At 33.5% G+C, this 16349-nt stretch overlaps 1 protein-coding gene across 3 annotated transcripts in view; it reads left to right on the forward strand.

Moving 5' to 3' along the window:
* FBXW7 (F-box and WD repeat domain containing 7, E3 ubiquitin protein ligase) overlaps positions 1-16349 on the forward strand; it is a 211284-nt gene that overhangs the window by 192733 nt on the left and 2202 nt on the right. For all 3 annotated transcript variants that reach the window (XM_008572596.1, XM_008572597.1, XM_008572598.1), the window contains 7 exons: positions 5096-5230; positions 7122-7245; positions 9237-9373; positions 9966-10079; positions 11322-11503; positions 13313-13538; positions 15172-15382. In XM_008572596.1, coding sequence (XP_008570818.1) covers positions 5096-5230; positions 7122-7245; positions 9237-9373; positions 9966-10079; positions 11322-11503; positions 13313-13538; positions 15172-15382 — 1129 coding nt within the window. The remainder of the gene's footprint in view (positions 1-5095; positions 5231-7121; positions 7246-9236; positions 9374-9965; positions 10080-11321; positions 11504-13312; positions 13539-15171; positions 15383-16349) is intronic.

Consider the following 16349-nt stretch of genomic DNA (forward strand, 5'->3'; position numbering starts at 1 on the left):
GCAGCCAGATTGGTGCTTCAGATTGTTAATTCTGGGGGAAAGAGTTGGTTATTTTTTTGGTTTGTTTGTGTCATTTGGGTGTTAATATATGGTTTCTCACTTGAAATTTACAGACTAGATAGACAGTAATGACATGCACATTCTTTTATGAAGTGTAAAATACTTCTGTTTTAATATTTAAAATGGAGTAAAACCTACTCTATTTATTTAATCAACTTTCTCAGGAACACTTAGAAATTGTGCATGTTCTTTGAGTTATTTTATTTAAATCTTATTTGCTTGTCAACAGAAGATTAAAACCTACAGGATTGTGCCAGGAAAGAATGAATTTATTATTACTTTGAAATTGTATTTGGGAAAATATGATCAAGAAACCTTCTTGTGTGTGGAAATGTTGAAAGTCATGTTCTAAGCCAGAGAAGACTAAGGGAAAATGTTGTGTCTGTCTTTAATAGTTCAAAGACTTTTGTATAAAAGTAGAAACAGACTGATTCTTGTCTTCTTCAGAAAGTAAACCTGGATCATATTCTTTGAATCAGATTTTAACATTAGGTTGAACTTAACAATTAGAACTGGCCTACAGTAGAATGGGAGATAGTAAGTACTCCAATCCTAGAACTGTTCAAAAAGACTGGATAACTGTCTACTGGAGGTGAAGAGAAGGGAGTTCCTCACCACATGAAATTCAGCTGCAGTACTACTCAAGGCCATAAAATACTGTATTTTATTGGGACACTAAGGATCACCCAGAACAGTGGTTCTCAAATGCTGGTTTGTGAATCACCTGATTCAACACTGAATAGTTTCTTGTTTAAAAAATAATATGCCTTCAGCCCCATCTTGACCCTGATCAGACTCTGATGATGGGTTATAGGACTCTGATTCTTGTGCTCCTTGACCAGCCTTTGGGAACCACTGGTCTGGACCGAGCCCCTCATTATGTAGGTGGGGTATCTGAGACTCAGACTAATTAAGGAACCATGTGATTCCACAGTGAGTTTACTGGTGAAGCCTAGGCTTCTTAATGCAGTTCAGTGCTCCTTCTACTCTTCTCTATTACATATATGCTCTAATTTTCCTGAAATAAAATACCACTTCCATGGGGAATTTTCAAATTTGCATTTGCAATTTTGCCCACAGATTAAAATTTGCTTCTCCTGATCCTTTCTGAACCTGAAATGGTTTTCCTTTCCCCTTCAGTATGTTCCCACATAACTTTACCATGAAAGGCCAATGGAAGTGCTTTTTTTCCTTTTCTAGGACAACCACTTTTCAAACAAGAGTGAAATAGTAATTATTAGAGTTATACAACACTTTCCTTTTGTAGATAAAGAAACTAAGGCCTGATGAGGTTAAATTGTAACCTAATTAGTGATGGTGTCTTCTCTAAAAGCTGAGTTTCCTGATCCCCAATTCAGTGCTCTTTCCATTATTCCTTTTTAAAGGTTGTGTGGGTTATTATTTTTTGTTTAAATATAGTCATTAGCTGCAAGGTCTTCAAATTAATATATACTTCCCTTGCTGCTAAGTTATGTATGTATACAAAATTTGAAACCGCTCTTAGAACCAGACTATACAAGCAAATCCTCATGATACCACCAAATATAAAGAACAGAAACACTCTCTAGAGTTTGGGGATAGTGTTTGTGTAGTATTCCCTTACTCTGGGGGATTCATTCACTTATTCAACAAACACTTATTGAGGATTTTTATGTGGTAGGCCCTACTTTGGGTCTGAAATACAATACTGAATAAAACAGACTAAAACCTTTTTTTCGTGGACCTTACATTCTAGTCAGGAGGGAATGGGGTGGGGTGGGGGAGTTGGAACTGGTTTGCAGTTTTGGAGAGATTGCCCAGAGAAGGAAGTAAAGAAGTGAGCCATGGGTGTATCTTAGGGAAAAAAGGCTCTGAAGCAAGGCATGCCTGGCACATTTGAGGCACAGAAGGAGCATATATGGCAGACAGCAGAATAAACAAGAGGGAAAGCAATAGGAAATTAGAACCTTGTAGGCCAACCTAAGGACTTTGGTTTTTACTCTGGGTGAAGTGGAAGCCGCTAGAAGGTTTTAACCAGAAGACTGTTTAACAGTATCACTGAATACTGTACGGCAAATAGAATGAGGAGGACAATGACAGGAAGCTGGGAAACCAGTTAGGGTGTTATAGGAATAATCTAGGTGAGAGAGATTGTTAGCTTAGATCAGTATAGTAATGGTCAGATCCTGGATATATTTTGAAGTCTGAGGCCATAGGACTCATTTGGACGAGAGCCATCTGATGGTGAGAGAAAGGGAAGCGTGAGGATTAACTGCAGAGTTTTTTGACCTGAGCAACTGGGCTGAATAGCATTGCATTTTACTGAAATGAGGAAGATCGTGGAGGTACAGATTTGGAGAGAAAGGTCATGGACTTGTTAAGTTACTAGTACTATCCAAGAATAGATGTTGAGTAAGCAGTTTTATATACGGGTCTGAAGTTCGGGGAACAAATCCAGTCTGGAGAGAGGAAAGCTCTCTCTATGGTCCAGACCTTTGTTGGAGTCACCCAAGAGATGTAATTTTAGCTACTAAGACCATTGAATATGTGTGGTCAGTGGAGAGTGTCTCATTTACCATGTAGTTATGGCTTATGTTACTAATCTTGGTCAGTGATACACTTTTCGTAAAACTTCACAAAGTAACATCTATTAAATGTATATGTAATTTAAATTGAGGCATAATTTTAATTTTATTTGACTCTTGTTAGATATTCTTTAAAATGAAATAAAATTATTGGTTAAAATATTGCATAGAATCTGAGAAACATTTTGCTGTATGGACATAATTTTTGTCATGGACTTTTTCTTAAATATATAGAAATTTCTGACACAGTTTTGAACATTTACCTAAATTCTGAATTAATTATTTATCTTCTGTTCTGGCTTATTTTTTCATTCAACACCCTAGCCTCTAAAAGCCTTGAGATATTTCTCATCTATTAGCAGTTGTGTATCATGTATTGATAATTGTTTTTCTATTCCTTTCTTTTAAAAAAAACAGTAATAATACGTTAACTGAAAAAAAAGGAAGCATTAAACATATGTATAGTTAATTACCTTAAGTTAGAAATAGTCATAGTAGCTATTAATGTAAATAATTAATACATGTAAAGTATATGGAGTTGTAATAAATTGATTTTTCACTATTTTTTAATAGAAATTTACATAGGGTTTCTTTATTTTTATATCAAAATTTAACCATAAATACTTCCAAAAATATTTTTAAAGCAGGCATTCATATATGCAAAGGAGATTAAGAAATTTATACTAAAATTATTCTGCTATCAAGCACCTTAAGTAAGCTGCATTTTAATCAAGTCAACATAGTTATCTATTACTGAAAATGGATATGTCCTTGTACTAGTGTCCATGAATCCCCTCTGATGTAGATGAAGAGCAACAACATATTATAAAAATCCGCCTCAAATCCTGTGAGGGATGCAAATCAGTAATTCAGTGAGTTTATAATATTGATACTAAATGGTCAGAGATTAGTGGAGATTGATCTCTGTAAGTTTTGTCAAAGAAGTAAATTTTGAAGTAGTATTTGAAGTTATGTGAGTGAAACGGAACAAAATAATTGAACTTCAAATTAACTGCTTTTAATTGTGTGTGTGCATAAATATGTACTCATATATGAGTATTTTTAATTTCTTTGTATAAATCCTCACTCACCTTGACCAAAAAGGATACAAGGTGAACACTCAAGATGAATATTCTGGGTATGTGCATGTGTAGAAGGAAAAGGAAAGGATATAACTTATTGGAGCTTGTGCTTCCTTATATTTGGTGGTAAAATGGAATATGCTATGGCAATAGTTAAATACTATTGAAATGTTTGATAGTATTACCATAATCTATACTTTGTAAATTAAAGAAAGAAGAGATAGGGAAGAAAAGATGAATTTAGTTCATTGTTGACTCTAAAGGGATAAATACTTTAAAAAATACTAAGGTATTATGAATATGACTCCCTGTATCCTTAACGTTTCTCAATTTTCAATTATTGTTTATTTCACATGTTACAAAATCCAAGTTTCCTTATTTGAGCAAGAAATGGAATGTCAAAATCAAGATCTTTCTAGCTCCAAACCTCACCTATTATTCTCTCTTTACCCACTTCCAAACTGGACATAATAATTCTCAAAGGTACTTAAATCAGTATAGATTTACAGAATGAAGACTTAATCAAGGATGTTCTTTCACTGAAGCATTGTGAGGTTATTTAAATGTTTTGCCTGATTATTGTGAAATTCTAACATTTATAATTACTCACATGGATTTTTAGCTTTTCCTTTTAAGAATCATTGCTTTTCTGTGCAGGTGTTCTTCACTGGGGAAAAAAATTTTTTTTAAAAATAATCCTCTAGTGTTTAAAGGAATTCATATTTTTGAAATATAATTATGTGTTTTTGTTTTTCATAGTATAGCATTTTGTTTCTTACTCTCTTTTGGTCTTTGTTTATATCTTAATTTTACTAAATCAGCTATTATTTTCTAGTTGGCTGTTTTTTATCCAAAGCTATCAAAGCCCTCAATAACAATCAAAGCCCTTTTAATTTGTTGAAGACACTTGTCATGTGTGCAGTATATTCAGTTATTAATTTTTCTCTAAATAATGTTGCTAATCTCCTATCTCTCAGGAAAACAATCAAATTTTATAATGCCCACTAGAAAGAATGTAGAGAAAGAAAAATCATAAGTCAAAATATCCTGTTTACTCAGTAACCCAAGTTGATGTTTCTGGAATAAAATTTTGGTTTCTCAGGTAGTGTCTTGGTAGTAGAAGAACATACCACTATTACAATAATGTAACACAAAACTATTTTTCTGTCAAAATCATGACTTATCCAAAGCTTTTATAAACTAAAGGTGTAGTAAACTTGATGAGAACATGACTGTTAGTCACCTCAATGCCTTCTAGAGAAAATGTCGCTATAAGCAGCTACTTTTTATATAATTCTACCTTGTTCAAATATGGTCGTGTGTGGATGTGTGAGTTTATAATTTGGGACATCTGTTAAAATAATAAAAATTTCTAATTCTCTTTGATAGAGCTGGAGTGGACCAGAGAAATTGCTTGCTTTAGATGAACTCATTGATAGTTGTGAACCAACGCAAGTAAAACATATGATGCAAGTGATAGAACCCCAGTTTCAACGAGACTTCATTTCCTTGCTCCCTAAAGAGGTAAGGATTATCAATTATATTCTTCATTGGGTGCTATTTGAATGTATAACTGAAGAGCTACCAGCTTTAAACATTGTCATGCTAATTATGGTATTTAGATTGTTGGTTTAACACTCTTAATTAGTGGTCAAAAGGGCTGTAAATTGGTAAACTGCAATGACTTAATGTAATTGTCAGATTAAAGTGTGGTTGTAGACTAAGTAACTTCTTTCCACAACTTGATTAAGTCTTATATATGAGAATAACTATTGAATATCATTAATTTGATTATTTCTTTACCAAAAAGGTTTTTTGAAGCCCAACCTTTAGTTATCTTGGTACATTCATTATAGTAAATTGTTTTAAAAAATTCTGACTTTATTAAAACAGCAATACTTTTTCTCTTATTTTGTTGTTGATTTATTAAGTCCTTTCAAGACCAGTAGTTTTATGATTCTATTGAATTGTAGTTCTCTAGTATTTACATGGTATAATTATTTTAAAATACATAGAATTTTACATGTATATCTTTTTTTTTTTACTAATCCTCCTCCTCCTCACCTCCAGTACACACACACACACACACACACACACACACACACACACACACACACACACACACAGATTTTTCCATACCAGTTACATTCTTACAGTATTTATTTTGGAATTATTTATGCCCTTTTAAAAATATTTTTACATAAACTGGTACTATTTTTTTTATCATAGATTGATTATGATCATATGGGCAATCTTGACTGTATAAAGAAGACATAGTTTGGATATAGTTTTTATTGATATCATAGACTTAATAGTTTCAATTTTGTCAGCAAACAGAGATAATATAACTTTAAATAATCAGTGTCCCCATGATTTATATTTTCACAAATTATTGTGTGTATGCCACTAGTTATATGTCAGCTAAGAAGAGAATAAAATACTAATATACCATTGCAAATGATCGTGAGACTTCAGATTTGAACAGGAAAGGAATCAGTTTTTTTTCAGGTAACCATTCTAAATATCCTAATGGTATTAAAGATAGTTCCAATATAATTACACATTGGATATGAATAAAATAGTTTTATCATATTTAATGTATGAAACTAAGCATAACTCCAGGGAGAACCAAAGTGGAGAAGACATCTTTTTCCTGAAATGTTTTTTCTTTGGAGTGCTTTTTAAAAATGACATTTTTCCAGAAAGAAAATTTCTATTCCTGCTTGCTCATTCTAGAACTGAACCTTTGAATAGATTTGGCTTATGAAAGTGGCATAAGCTCTGGTGCTTCCAGAATGGCATTAATAATAGGAAACACTTTCATAAGTATTTGACTGAAAGTGAATTTATTTGCCTTTAATATATTCTCCATAGTTTCCCTTGATATCCTCCTTATTTTAGAGGGTAGCATTTTTGTTAAAATACAGACTTTCTCCCTATTTCTAAGAATGGTGAGGTTTTTTGTTTTGTTTTTGCTTTACTTGAATTTCCATAGTAACTTTTTAACACAAAAAAATGTGATTTAAAATCATGAGAGTCTGAAAATAATTTGAAGATTCACAGACCTAAGTACAATTTAAACAACTAATGAAGTAAAAAAAAAAAAAAAGAAAAGAAAAATAGAATTATTGAGTTAGGTTTATAGAAGAAAGACAAGAGCAGAGACAGAAAGGATTAATAAGTATTCCTTGAAGAGGTAAAGAGTTAGTAGAGTGAAGTTCATAAAAACCAATTGGGTGTGTGTTTTTAATCTAGTATATATTTGTTAAGATTGAAGGTACTACCTTTCCTAATTTTAGAAATTAGAATGTGGAATTTTATTTATAAATATTTCAACCTGTGGAGAATAATTAAATTATTATTTCTATAATTTTTTTTCAACTATGGGTATACTATGCATTTTTCTTTTTCATAGTTGGCACTTTATGTGCTTTCATTCCTGGAACCCAAAGACCTGCTGCAAGCAGCTCAGACATGTCGCTACTGGAGAATTTTGGCTGAAGACAACCTTCTCTGGAGAGAGAAATGCAAAGAAGAAGGTAAGGTTCAAAATTGGATAGAGAATATGTTTGTACTTTGAAAAAGCAAAGTGATTCTGAAAACAAGTAGAAAAATAAAAATAAGTAAAAAAAATTAGTTTTATTTGCAGTTAGAATGAAGTGGTTGATAAATGAGAAAAGGGAACTTTGGCAACCTATCAAAGAATGGATCTTCATTTACATTCACCCGTTTATAATAAAATCTACAGGTTATTACATACATTCAAATGAACCAAACTTGCAGATAATCCCTTTAACAAGAACTATACAAATATATCTGATTTGCTTCCTAGTTGCTATAGTAGAATTAATAAACAATGAATAGGTCAAGATGAGGATCATTTAAAGGAAGCCCTAAAATTGTATTACCAGTGAAATACCCAAATATTTAGTATTTTATTCACTCCTTCCATAAGTATTTATTGAACACCTCCTATGAGCTAGACATTCTTAAATGCTGGGGATATAATAGTTAACAGCCATTGTTTTCCTGTCATGGAGATTATGTTCTTGAAACCGGTTTGGGTTTTTTTTAAAGGTTTTTTGAAGCCCAACCTTTAGTTATCTTGGTACATTCATTATAGTAAATTGTTTTAAAAAATTCTGACTTTATTAAAACAGCAATACTTTTTCTCTTATTTTGTTGTTGATTTATTAAGTCCTTTCAAGACCAGTAGTTTTATGATTCTATTGAATTGTAGTTCTCTAGTATTTACATGGTATAATTATTTTAAAATACATAGAATTTTACATATTAGTTAAATAAAGGGAGGACTTTTTTCTTTCCAACAGGCATCTAGAAAAATAATAATTTTGAAAAAATTACGTGAAATTATTATTTGCCTCAAGAAGCAAAATTTTTGAGAAAGACTCATAGAGCATGATACAGATGATCTTCTCCTTCTCGGCAGTTATAGTCAAGTGGGGAGCATTGATAGTCAGTCTAGGTTAATAAAGTTTTGAGGTATATGTTCAGGGTACTTGGTTTCTTAATCCTGCTTCTGCCTTGTCTGGGGCTTGGATTAATCAGTGAAATCTTCCTTCTCAAGTATCTGTATACTGGGATTAATCAACCCTGCATTACCTTCTCTTATAGAATCATTTTTTAATGACTTTTTAAAAAACAATAACGAAATTTTTCATTTTAACCATTTTAAATGTACATTTCAATGACATTAAGTACACTCACATTTGCTGTGCAGTGACCACCACCATCCATCTCCAGAACTTCTTCATCTTTCCCAGCTAAAATTCCATACCCATTAAACAATAGCTCCCCATTCCTCCCTCCCTCCAGCCTCTGGTAACCATCCTACTTTCTGTCTCTATGAATTTGCCTACTCTAGGTACCTCATGTAAGTGGAATCATACAATGGCTTATTTCACTTAGCTTAATGTCTTCAAGGTTCATCCATGCCATAGCATGTGTCAGAATTTCCTTCTATTTTAAGGCTGAATAATATTTGTTGTATGTGTTTACCATATTTTGCTTATCCATTCCTCTGTTGATGGATGCTTGGATTGCTTCCACCTTTTGGCTATTGTGAATAATGCTGTTATGAATATGGGTGTACAGATATCTCTTCAAGTCTCTGCTTTTAATTCTTTTGGGTATTTATCCAGGAGTGGAATTGCTAGATCATATGTTAATAATATGTTTAATTTTTTTGAGGAATTGCCATTCTATTTTCCACAGCAGCTGCACCATTTTACATTTGCACAAGCAATGCACAAGCATTCCAACTTCTTCACATCCTCACGAGCATCTCCTAGAATCATTCTGAGAAAAATGAAATAGTGAATACAAAAATATGCCGTTTAAAGAGTACACTTTACAATATTGGTACATACCCTAGTGACAGTATAAGAAATTAGACAATGTCCTGCATTTCAGGGGTTTTGAGCATAGAGAAAAATGAGATACATTATAAAATGTGTAATTTTTATTATTGGTGAAGGCAGTTATACTCTTGAACTTTTTAACACTTTAGGGATTGATGAACCATTGCACATCAAGAGAAGAAAAGTAATAAAACCAGGTTTCATACACAGTCCATGGAAAAGTGCATACATCAGACAGCACAGAATTGATACTAACTGGAGGCGAGGAGAACTCAGATCTCCTAAGGTAACTGAACTCTTGCAAAATGTAACAGAAACCATTAATCAGTGTTATTACTTAGTGCACTATTTCACTTCTTGGCAAGCAGTATAACTTGACACCTCTCTTCTGTGGAAAGAAAACAATGTATTTTAAAATAACTGAAAGTATAACTGACAGTATTCCTTTACTGCTAATTTCTCTAATCTGCCAACTCATTGTGCTTGAATAAAAGATGAGTTGAATAGAATGTCTTTCTATCTTATGTAAATGAAAATCTATGAATATCCTTTTGAATATTATTGTGTCATATACGTTGTACCTAAGAATTTGCTGTTCCTCTGACCACATAGTCTGAACATGACTTTTTGAGGAATGTCCATGTTTTGTTTTAGGGTGGCTTTTCTGTGTTTTATTTTTATAAGCATAATTCTGATTTTCTGTCTTATAACATTTTAAGTATATAAAGTCTTGTAAAAATGCTTGAAATTCTTAGATATATTTTTTACAACAGGAAAAAAACCAATTTGGGGAGACACTGTCGTATACATCATGTATATATTATGTATACATTATGACAGGTTTAATAACATTTCTAATCTATATGTCTGTCTTATAGGTGCTGAAAGGACATGATGATCACGTGATCACATGCTTACAGTTTTGTGGTAACCGAATAGTTAGTGGTTCTGATGACAACACTTTAAAAGTTTGGTCAGCAGTCACAGGCAAAGTAAGTTTACTTCTTTCTGTACGTCACAGTGTCACCATTTTATGTATATCTTTGAAAGGATCAACAAGGATTCATTTCTGATCCTTACTTATTTTGATAGCAAATATCAGAGATTCTAACTTAGCCCTTTCCCCTGTATTTATGAAAGTCACGTTGGCATGATGATGATGCTGCTTCTCATGATAGGAATATCATTAGTGTGTTCTTCTTTTAAATAGTTTGTCTATCTTTTTGATTTAGATATTTTAAGATTTTTCAGATGTGCTTTATCTTTTTCTTGGCTCAATTTTCCCCACCTTCACTAATCATCTAAGTTATACCTTATTACTTTTTAATGTTTTTCAAAAGTGTGATTGAGGGATACTTAATTCCCTTACAAACTTCTTGATAAGCTATGTATAGTTTACAAGTTAAGTAAATCATGTAATTTAGGCTTAACTCAAACCCTTGTGAGATGGAAGTTAAACAGATTAGGTATTTAAAAATGAGTTTGAGGAAATAAACAGTCAGCTTGACTACATACAATATTATACCTTAATGATACTCTAGTGAATATTTATTTTTATCTGTCCATTGGAGAATATTTTCATGAATTAAGTAATTGGCCACCTAAAAAATAATGGAAGAAAGTAAGGGGGGGAAAAATCCTGGTCTTTTAAAATGTCTTTTACCATGTTGCTTCTTGGGCAACAATCTTGCAAATATTCCAAGTCAGATGTTAAAAAATTTTTAAAGCAGCTTCATATTTCCATGGTGTAATATTAATTTTGGATTTATTTCAGAGTTTTAATGTCTGTCTTTACTTGTCTAGAAGTAGCTTGGCTGGCTCCTAACTACTGCCTTGGGGCAGATTCAGATGAAATGTGGTATGTAGCCACACCCAACAGTGTTGGGTTCTTTCTTTGAATCTATTCCCCTGGAAGAAACCAAGTTGCAATTTTAGTATTATTTTACTGAGGAGGCCAGTCTAGAGCTGTCATACTCTGGTTTCATATCATATGTTTGCTTTCTGTATACTTGTTTCCCAGTTGTGTGTGCATGTGTAAGTGTGTAATGCTATTGAATAAAAGCAATAAATAGTGATAGGATCATGTTATATTGATGCACAAAAAAATATTTTCTCATGAGCCAAACAAGCAAAGTATACAAATAACTTTACTCCAAATGTTAATGGGCTATCAAAATGTTATTTAAATCGTTTTCTTTTCTACCCAAAAGTAATCATCTTAAGTGTTTTTCCAGTGTCTGAGAACATTAGTGGGACATACAGGTGGAGTATGGTCATCACAGATGAGAGACAATATCATCATTAGTGGATCTACAGATCGGACTCTCAAAGTGTGGAATGCAGAGACTGGAGAATGTATACACACCTTATACGGGCACACCTCCACAGTCCGTTGTATGCATCTCCATGAAAAAAGGTAAGGGAGAATCCCATTGTGGTTGGGGCTTCTTCCTCTGTTACTTGTGAATTTGGGGCCTTCCTGTGTAGAGTTACTGAGATAGTGATAATGTGCTCTTAAATTAGACTTTAATTGTTAGGCTTCAGATGTTTCTATACTAGGAAAGCCACAGTGTATTGAATTAAAATTGGGGGTTGTCTTTAAATTTCTTCTTCATTTGATAGTGTTGTGGGCTTCCTCCCTGAAACTTTCTACTCCCTAATTATTTTTATTGTTCTACATTTTGGATGATTTATCATCTTCAAACAAAAATCATTTTCTCTGTCTTTTCTTTTGCTATTCATGTTTCTGAAAGTGGGGCAAATTCAGTCATTCAAGCTTCAAGCCTCTGAGTCTTTTAAATTACCCACCATCCTCCCTCTCCCCATCAAATCCCTGAAATCTAGGCTGAGGCCTATGGGTTTTAATTTATTTTCTCACTACCTGTCATCTGAACTATTGCCGTAGCTTTCAAACTTGATCTTCTCACCTTTTGTACAGCTGTCAGAGAGCCCTCCTATAATCATGATAGTATCAGTGCTCTGTTCTTAAGTCTTTGGGAACCTACTGTTGTCTCCTGAATTAAGGGAAAAATACTCAATCCCGTTTCAAAATGGTTTCAGCCAAATCGGATTGCTTGCCGCTTTCTTCTCAGTTCCTTTGCTGTTGTTTTTATCTCTTCCTACAAAAAGTCCTCCTATTAAAATCCTTTCTCTCTATTGACATGTCTTTATTGTACCCCTGTTAAACAAATGTGATTTCTACTTAATTTGTTAAAAAAGGTCTCTCTGAAGGGTTCTTAAAGTGGATTCATTGCAGTCTTTAACTTTAACTCGGTCCATAGCATCTTCTTTATTAAGAACTGTTTCATTAAACAGATTTCACACTAGTTTTGTAATATGTGAAGAAGAGTACCTTTTCTTTTATAATTTGAATCTACTTTGAACAGTGTGCTATACTGTTAAAATTTGGGGGGCAGGTATCAAGAGACCTTGCATTTCAGTTTCCATTATGTTCTGACTTTAGTCTCAATGCTTTGTTTTGTAATCCAAAGATGATTGCAGTATTTGTATCTCTGTGGTTTTTAGAAGAGTATAACTTCAATAATGTTGGGCCAAATTTTTAAGGGATTTTTGTTCTATAGGTGTATCTTTTTAAATCTGTATATCTTAATATTTCCACAGCCTACGGAATATTTATAAATTTATTAAGCATTATAAGCATAAATCGCCTTTGTTTGAGGACATGTCTAAAACTGGTTAATATTACCAGAATATATAGTGTAAAGCACATATCTATAACTTTAAATTCAGAATTCTGATTTGTTTTGTTGAATAAATTTTATTGAATTTTTTACCTAATCACAAAGGGAATATGTGTTTATAATTAAAATTTTGGGTAATGACAAAGAGCATAGAGAAGAAAATTTAAATTTTTCAAAATACTACCACTTAGAGTTCCCTCATTAACATTTTATACATATGCCCACATCATTTTATTTCTAAAATCAAGATCTTATTATATCTATTTAGAGCTGGCTTTTTCTTTTCTTTTTTTGTAATACAATACAGTGGCTTTCAAATTCTAGGCTTCCCAACTTCCCATTCCAATTAGAGTTACTTGGTGTTGTACACTTACGTGTCAAGGATTTACAGAGGATTTCTTTTGAAAACAGGTGTTCCTCCTTATGATAGAGAAAAAGTTTAAAAACCACTGATTTCTTTTGTCATGTTTTCTCATGTTATTAAAAATTCTAATACATTTTTTCTTCTCTTTTCCCACCTACAGAGTTGTTAGCGGTTCTCGAGATGCCACTCTTAGGGTTTGGGATATTGAGACAGGCCAGTGTTTACATGTTTTGATGGGTCATGTAGCAGCAGTCCGCTGTGTTCAGTATGATGGCAGGAGGGTTGTTAGTGGAGCATATGATTTTATGGTGAAAGTGTGGGATCCAGAGACTGAAACCTGTCTACACACGTTGCAGGGGCATACTAATAGAGTCTATTCCTTACAGGTAAGAGAGCTTATCTCTTCCATCCCTTAGATGCTGTACTGATGAATCATAAGACTGTTTTACTTAGATAATCACTGTCAAATTCCTAATCCAATACAGTCCAAAAAAGATGAATCTAATTATCCTGCTGTTTGCATCTACTTTAAAATTGGCCTGAAGAAAGCATAAATCTCAAAATTATGTAAACGGTTTCAATTTTCTGTGATCCACATTCCCTCTAAAATAATTTGTCTTGGAACCTGAGACTTTGGGGCTCTAGGTTTTGCTATAGTAATTAATGGTTAGATAGTCTTAACAGGAGAATAACCTGGATTTTAATAAACTCCTTACTAGAGGATTAATTTGGCCAAAAGCTGCCCCTTTGCCTTGATAGCTAAAAGTTGATGGACCATGTAATTGTGATTCTATCCCCATTTAAAGTAGAAGTGGAGCCTTTCTGCATAAAGCTGTTCTTTTGTATCAGGGCCACTGTTTTGTAGTCATAAAGAAGAAAATTTGACGAAACTGATTTTTTCTGTTTACATTTATAACTAGTATCCTTGAATAAGATGTCATATTTCAAGATAATTAACTAGATTAATAAGAAGTTTAGAAAATTGGTCTTGTTTTATTTCTTGAAAGGCAGCATTTTCAACTTAAAAATATTTCCTATTGCTTACATAGTTTATTTACCAGTTGCTGCCTATTAATGATCAGCAAATTAACACACAATCTCAATACAGACAATTCTGTTCTTAGGGTATTCATTTCTTAAATTGATAGGATACCATTTATGTCCTGAAATATTGACATATGATAAAGATGTTTGTTAAATTAGAAAAAGTGATGAATTGGGAGGAGAGGGAATTCGCTGCAACTATTTTTATGTTTTGTGGTATGCTGAGAACCTTATTGAATATAATATTTTCATTTAAATAAACCATTCAATTGAGAAAAGAGTGAGCCACATTATTGTGTATCTTCTGGGAACTGATGGGTATTATTGGCTTTTAATGTAGCTGGGAAGCTGGAGAAGCTGGGTGCTATGTAGCTTGCTTTTCTTATCAAAATGCTACATCTTCTAATTCCATATATAATTATTTTTGACACATTTCCTAATTAGCATTAGGTTCTTATAAATTCTTTATTTTACATAGTTTTTAAATGGAATTTAATTTTGAACATCATGAAAGTTATCTCTAGTCCTTTTTATGCTTTAGGTGCTGATAAGCATGCCCTCTGTTACAAACTTTGTCATCAGTCAACTTCCTACTGGGAAGTAAAACTCAAATGGCAGTCTTCACTGAATCATCCATGGTATATAGCTACTAAGTGGGGCCCCATGATCTGAAAATAATATGTTGTTCATTTTATGTGTTTTGTGTTTTTTGTTTTTGAAGTTGTTTCTGCATCTGGTTTGAAGCTACTGGGCATAAAAAATTAGCATTTCTGATAGAAGTATCTCAGGGACATGTACTGTAGAGTTGCTTGATAACATGTCCTGTACGCTAGTTGCCACTTTATCCTAGGACTTTATTTTGTTCCTGGCATTACCTGTTTCCCTTGCTCTCCTCCGTCCCCTATTAGGATTAAGGTCAGTAATTGATATGAAGAGTATCCATATTTCTATTCTAATAAACTGTGTCTATTGTAGTTTGATGGCATCCATGTGGTGAGTGGATCTCTTGATACATCAATCCGAGTTTGGGATGTGGAGACAGGGAATTGCATCCACACGTTAACAGGGCACCAGTCGTTAACAAGTGGAATGGAACTCAAAGACAATATTCTTGTCTCTGGGAATGCAGATTCTACAGTTAAAATCTGGGATATCAAAACAGGACAGTGTTTACAAACATTGCAGGGTAAGTACTGGCTACCCCACCTTTAGTTGTATTCATTAAAAATGAGATTGTTACTCAAAGGAGAAAAATATGGAGCTTTAGCATCACAAAAAGAGCTAACCTCATACAGATGCTTATTTCAGATAAGTTTGTGAGCATTTTCATTCCAACTTACATAACTAGGCTATCCTTGAGGAAATGCTGTAAGTTGTATTTTGATATAAAACTGTTAATCACTTTTTTCTACCTAACCTTAAAGAACAATGAGAAGAAAGATCTTGGCTATATCATAGAGGCAACCTACTCACTTTATTTTTTGAGTGATCGTTTCATTTTGAATTTAGAGTCCAATTTTAAATGGCCACCTTATTGAAAATAAATTTTTTTTTTCTATCTCTGATAGAAAATTTCTGTGGCTTTCACTTAGCTACCTACTTAAATGAGATGGAAAGGAATAATAGTGCCCACTAAAATAAAGAAGCATGTGGAAATCACTGATATTAGATGAGTGTCAACAGCATTAACCCCTTCATGTTTAACTTTTTTTTAATTGATCATAGCTCTTAAAATGCGTTTTTTCAGGGAGGCCATTTGGTGGGCAGCATTGAAGCTTCTTCCTCATTGGTTTTATCTCTTCAGAGTTTTGTAATAGTGTCCATTCAGTTTTCCCTTTTTTTTTTTTTTTTTGTCTTTTTCTGTGTCCGGCAACGGATCGCAACCCTCAGTGTTCCCCCCGTACCGGACCGGGACCGGCGACGGGATCGCAACCCTCGGTGGTGCTCCCGCGCCTCGCTCAGCCAGTGAGCGGGAACCGGTCTGTATGTGGGATCCGAACCCTCGGGCGGGAGCACCGCCGCGCTTCCCAAGCGGCGCACTATCCAGTGCGCTACCGGGCCGGCCCCAGTTTTCACTTTTGATTGGTCAGTTCAAGTGGCAGGATAATAGATCTCCTGTATTCATTTGTCCATCAGCAGAATACATGAAGCTG

Source organism: Galeopterus variegatus, unplaced genomic scaffold (assembly GCF_000696425.1).
Source record: "Galeopterus variegatus unplaced genomic scaffold, G_variegatus-3.0.2 Scaffold808, whole genome shotgun sequence".
NCBI lineage: Eukaryota > Metazoa > Chordata > Mammalia > Dermoptera > Cynocephalidae > Galeopterus > Galeopterus variegatus.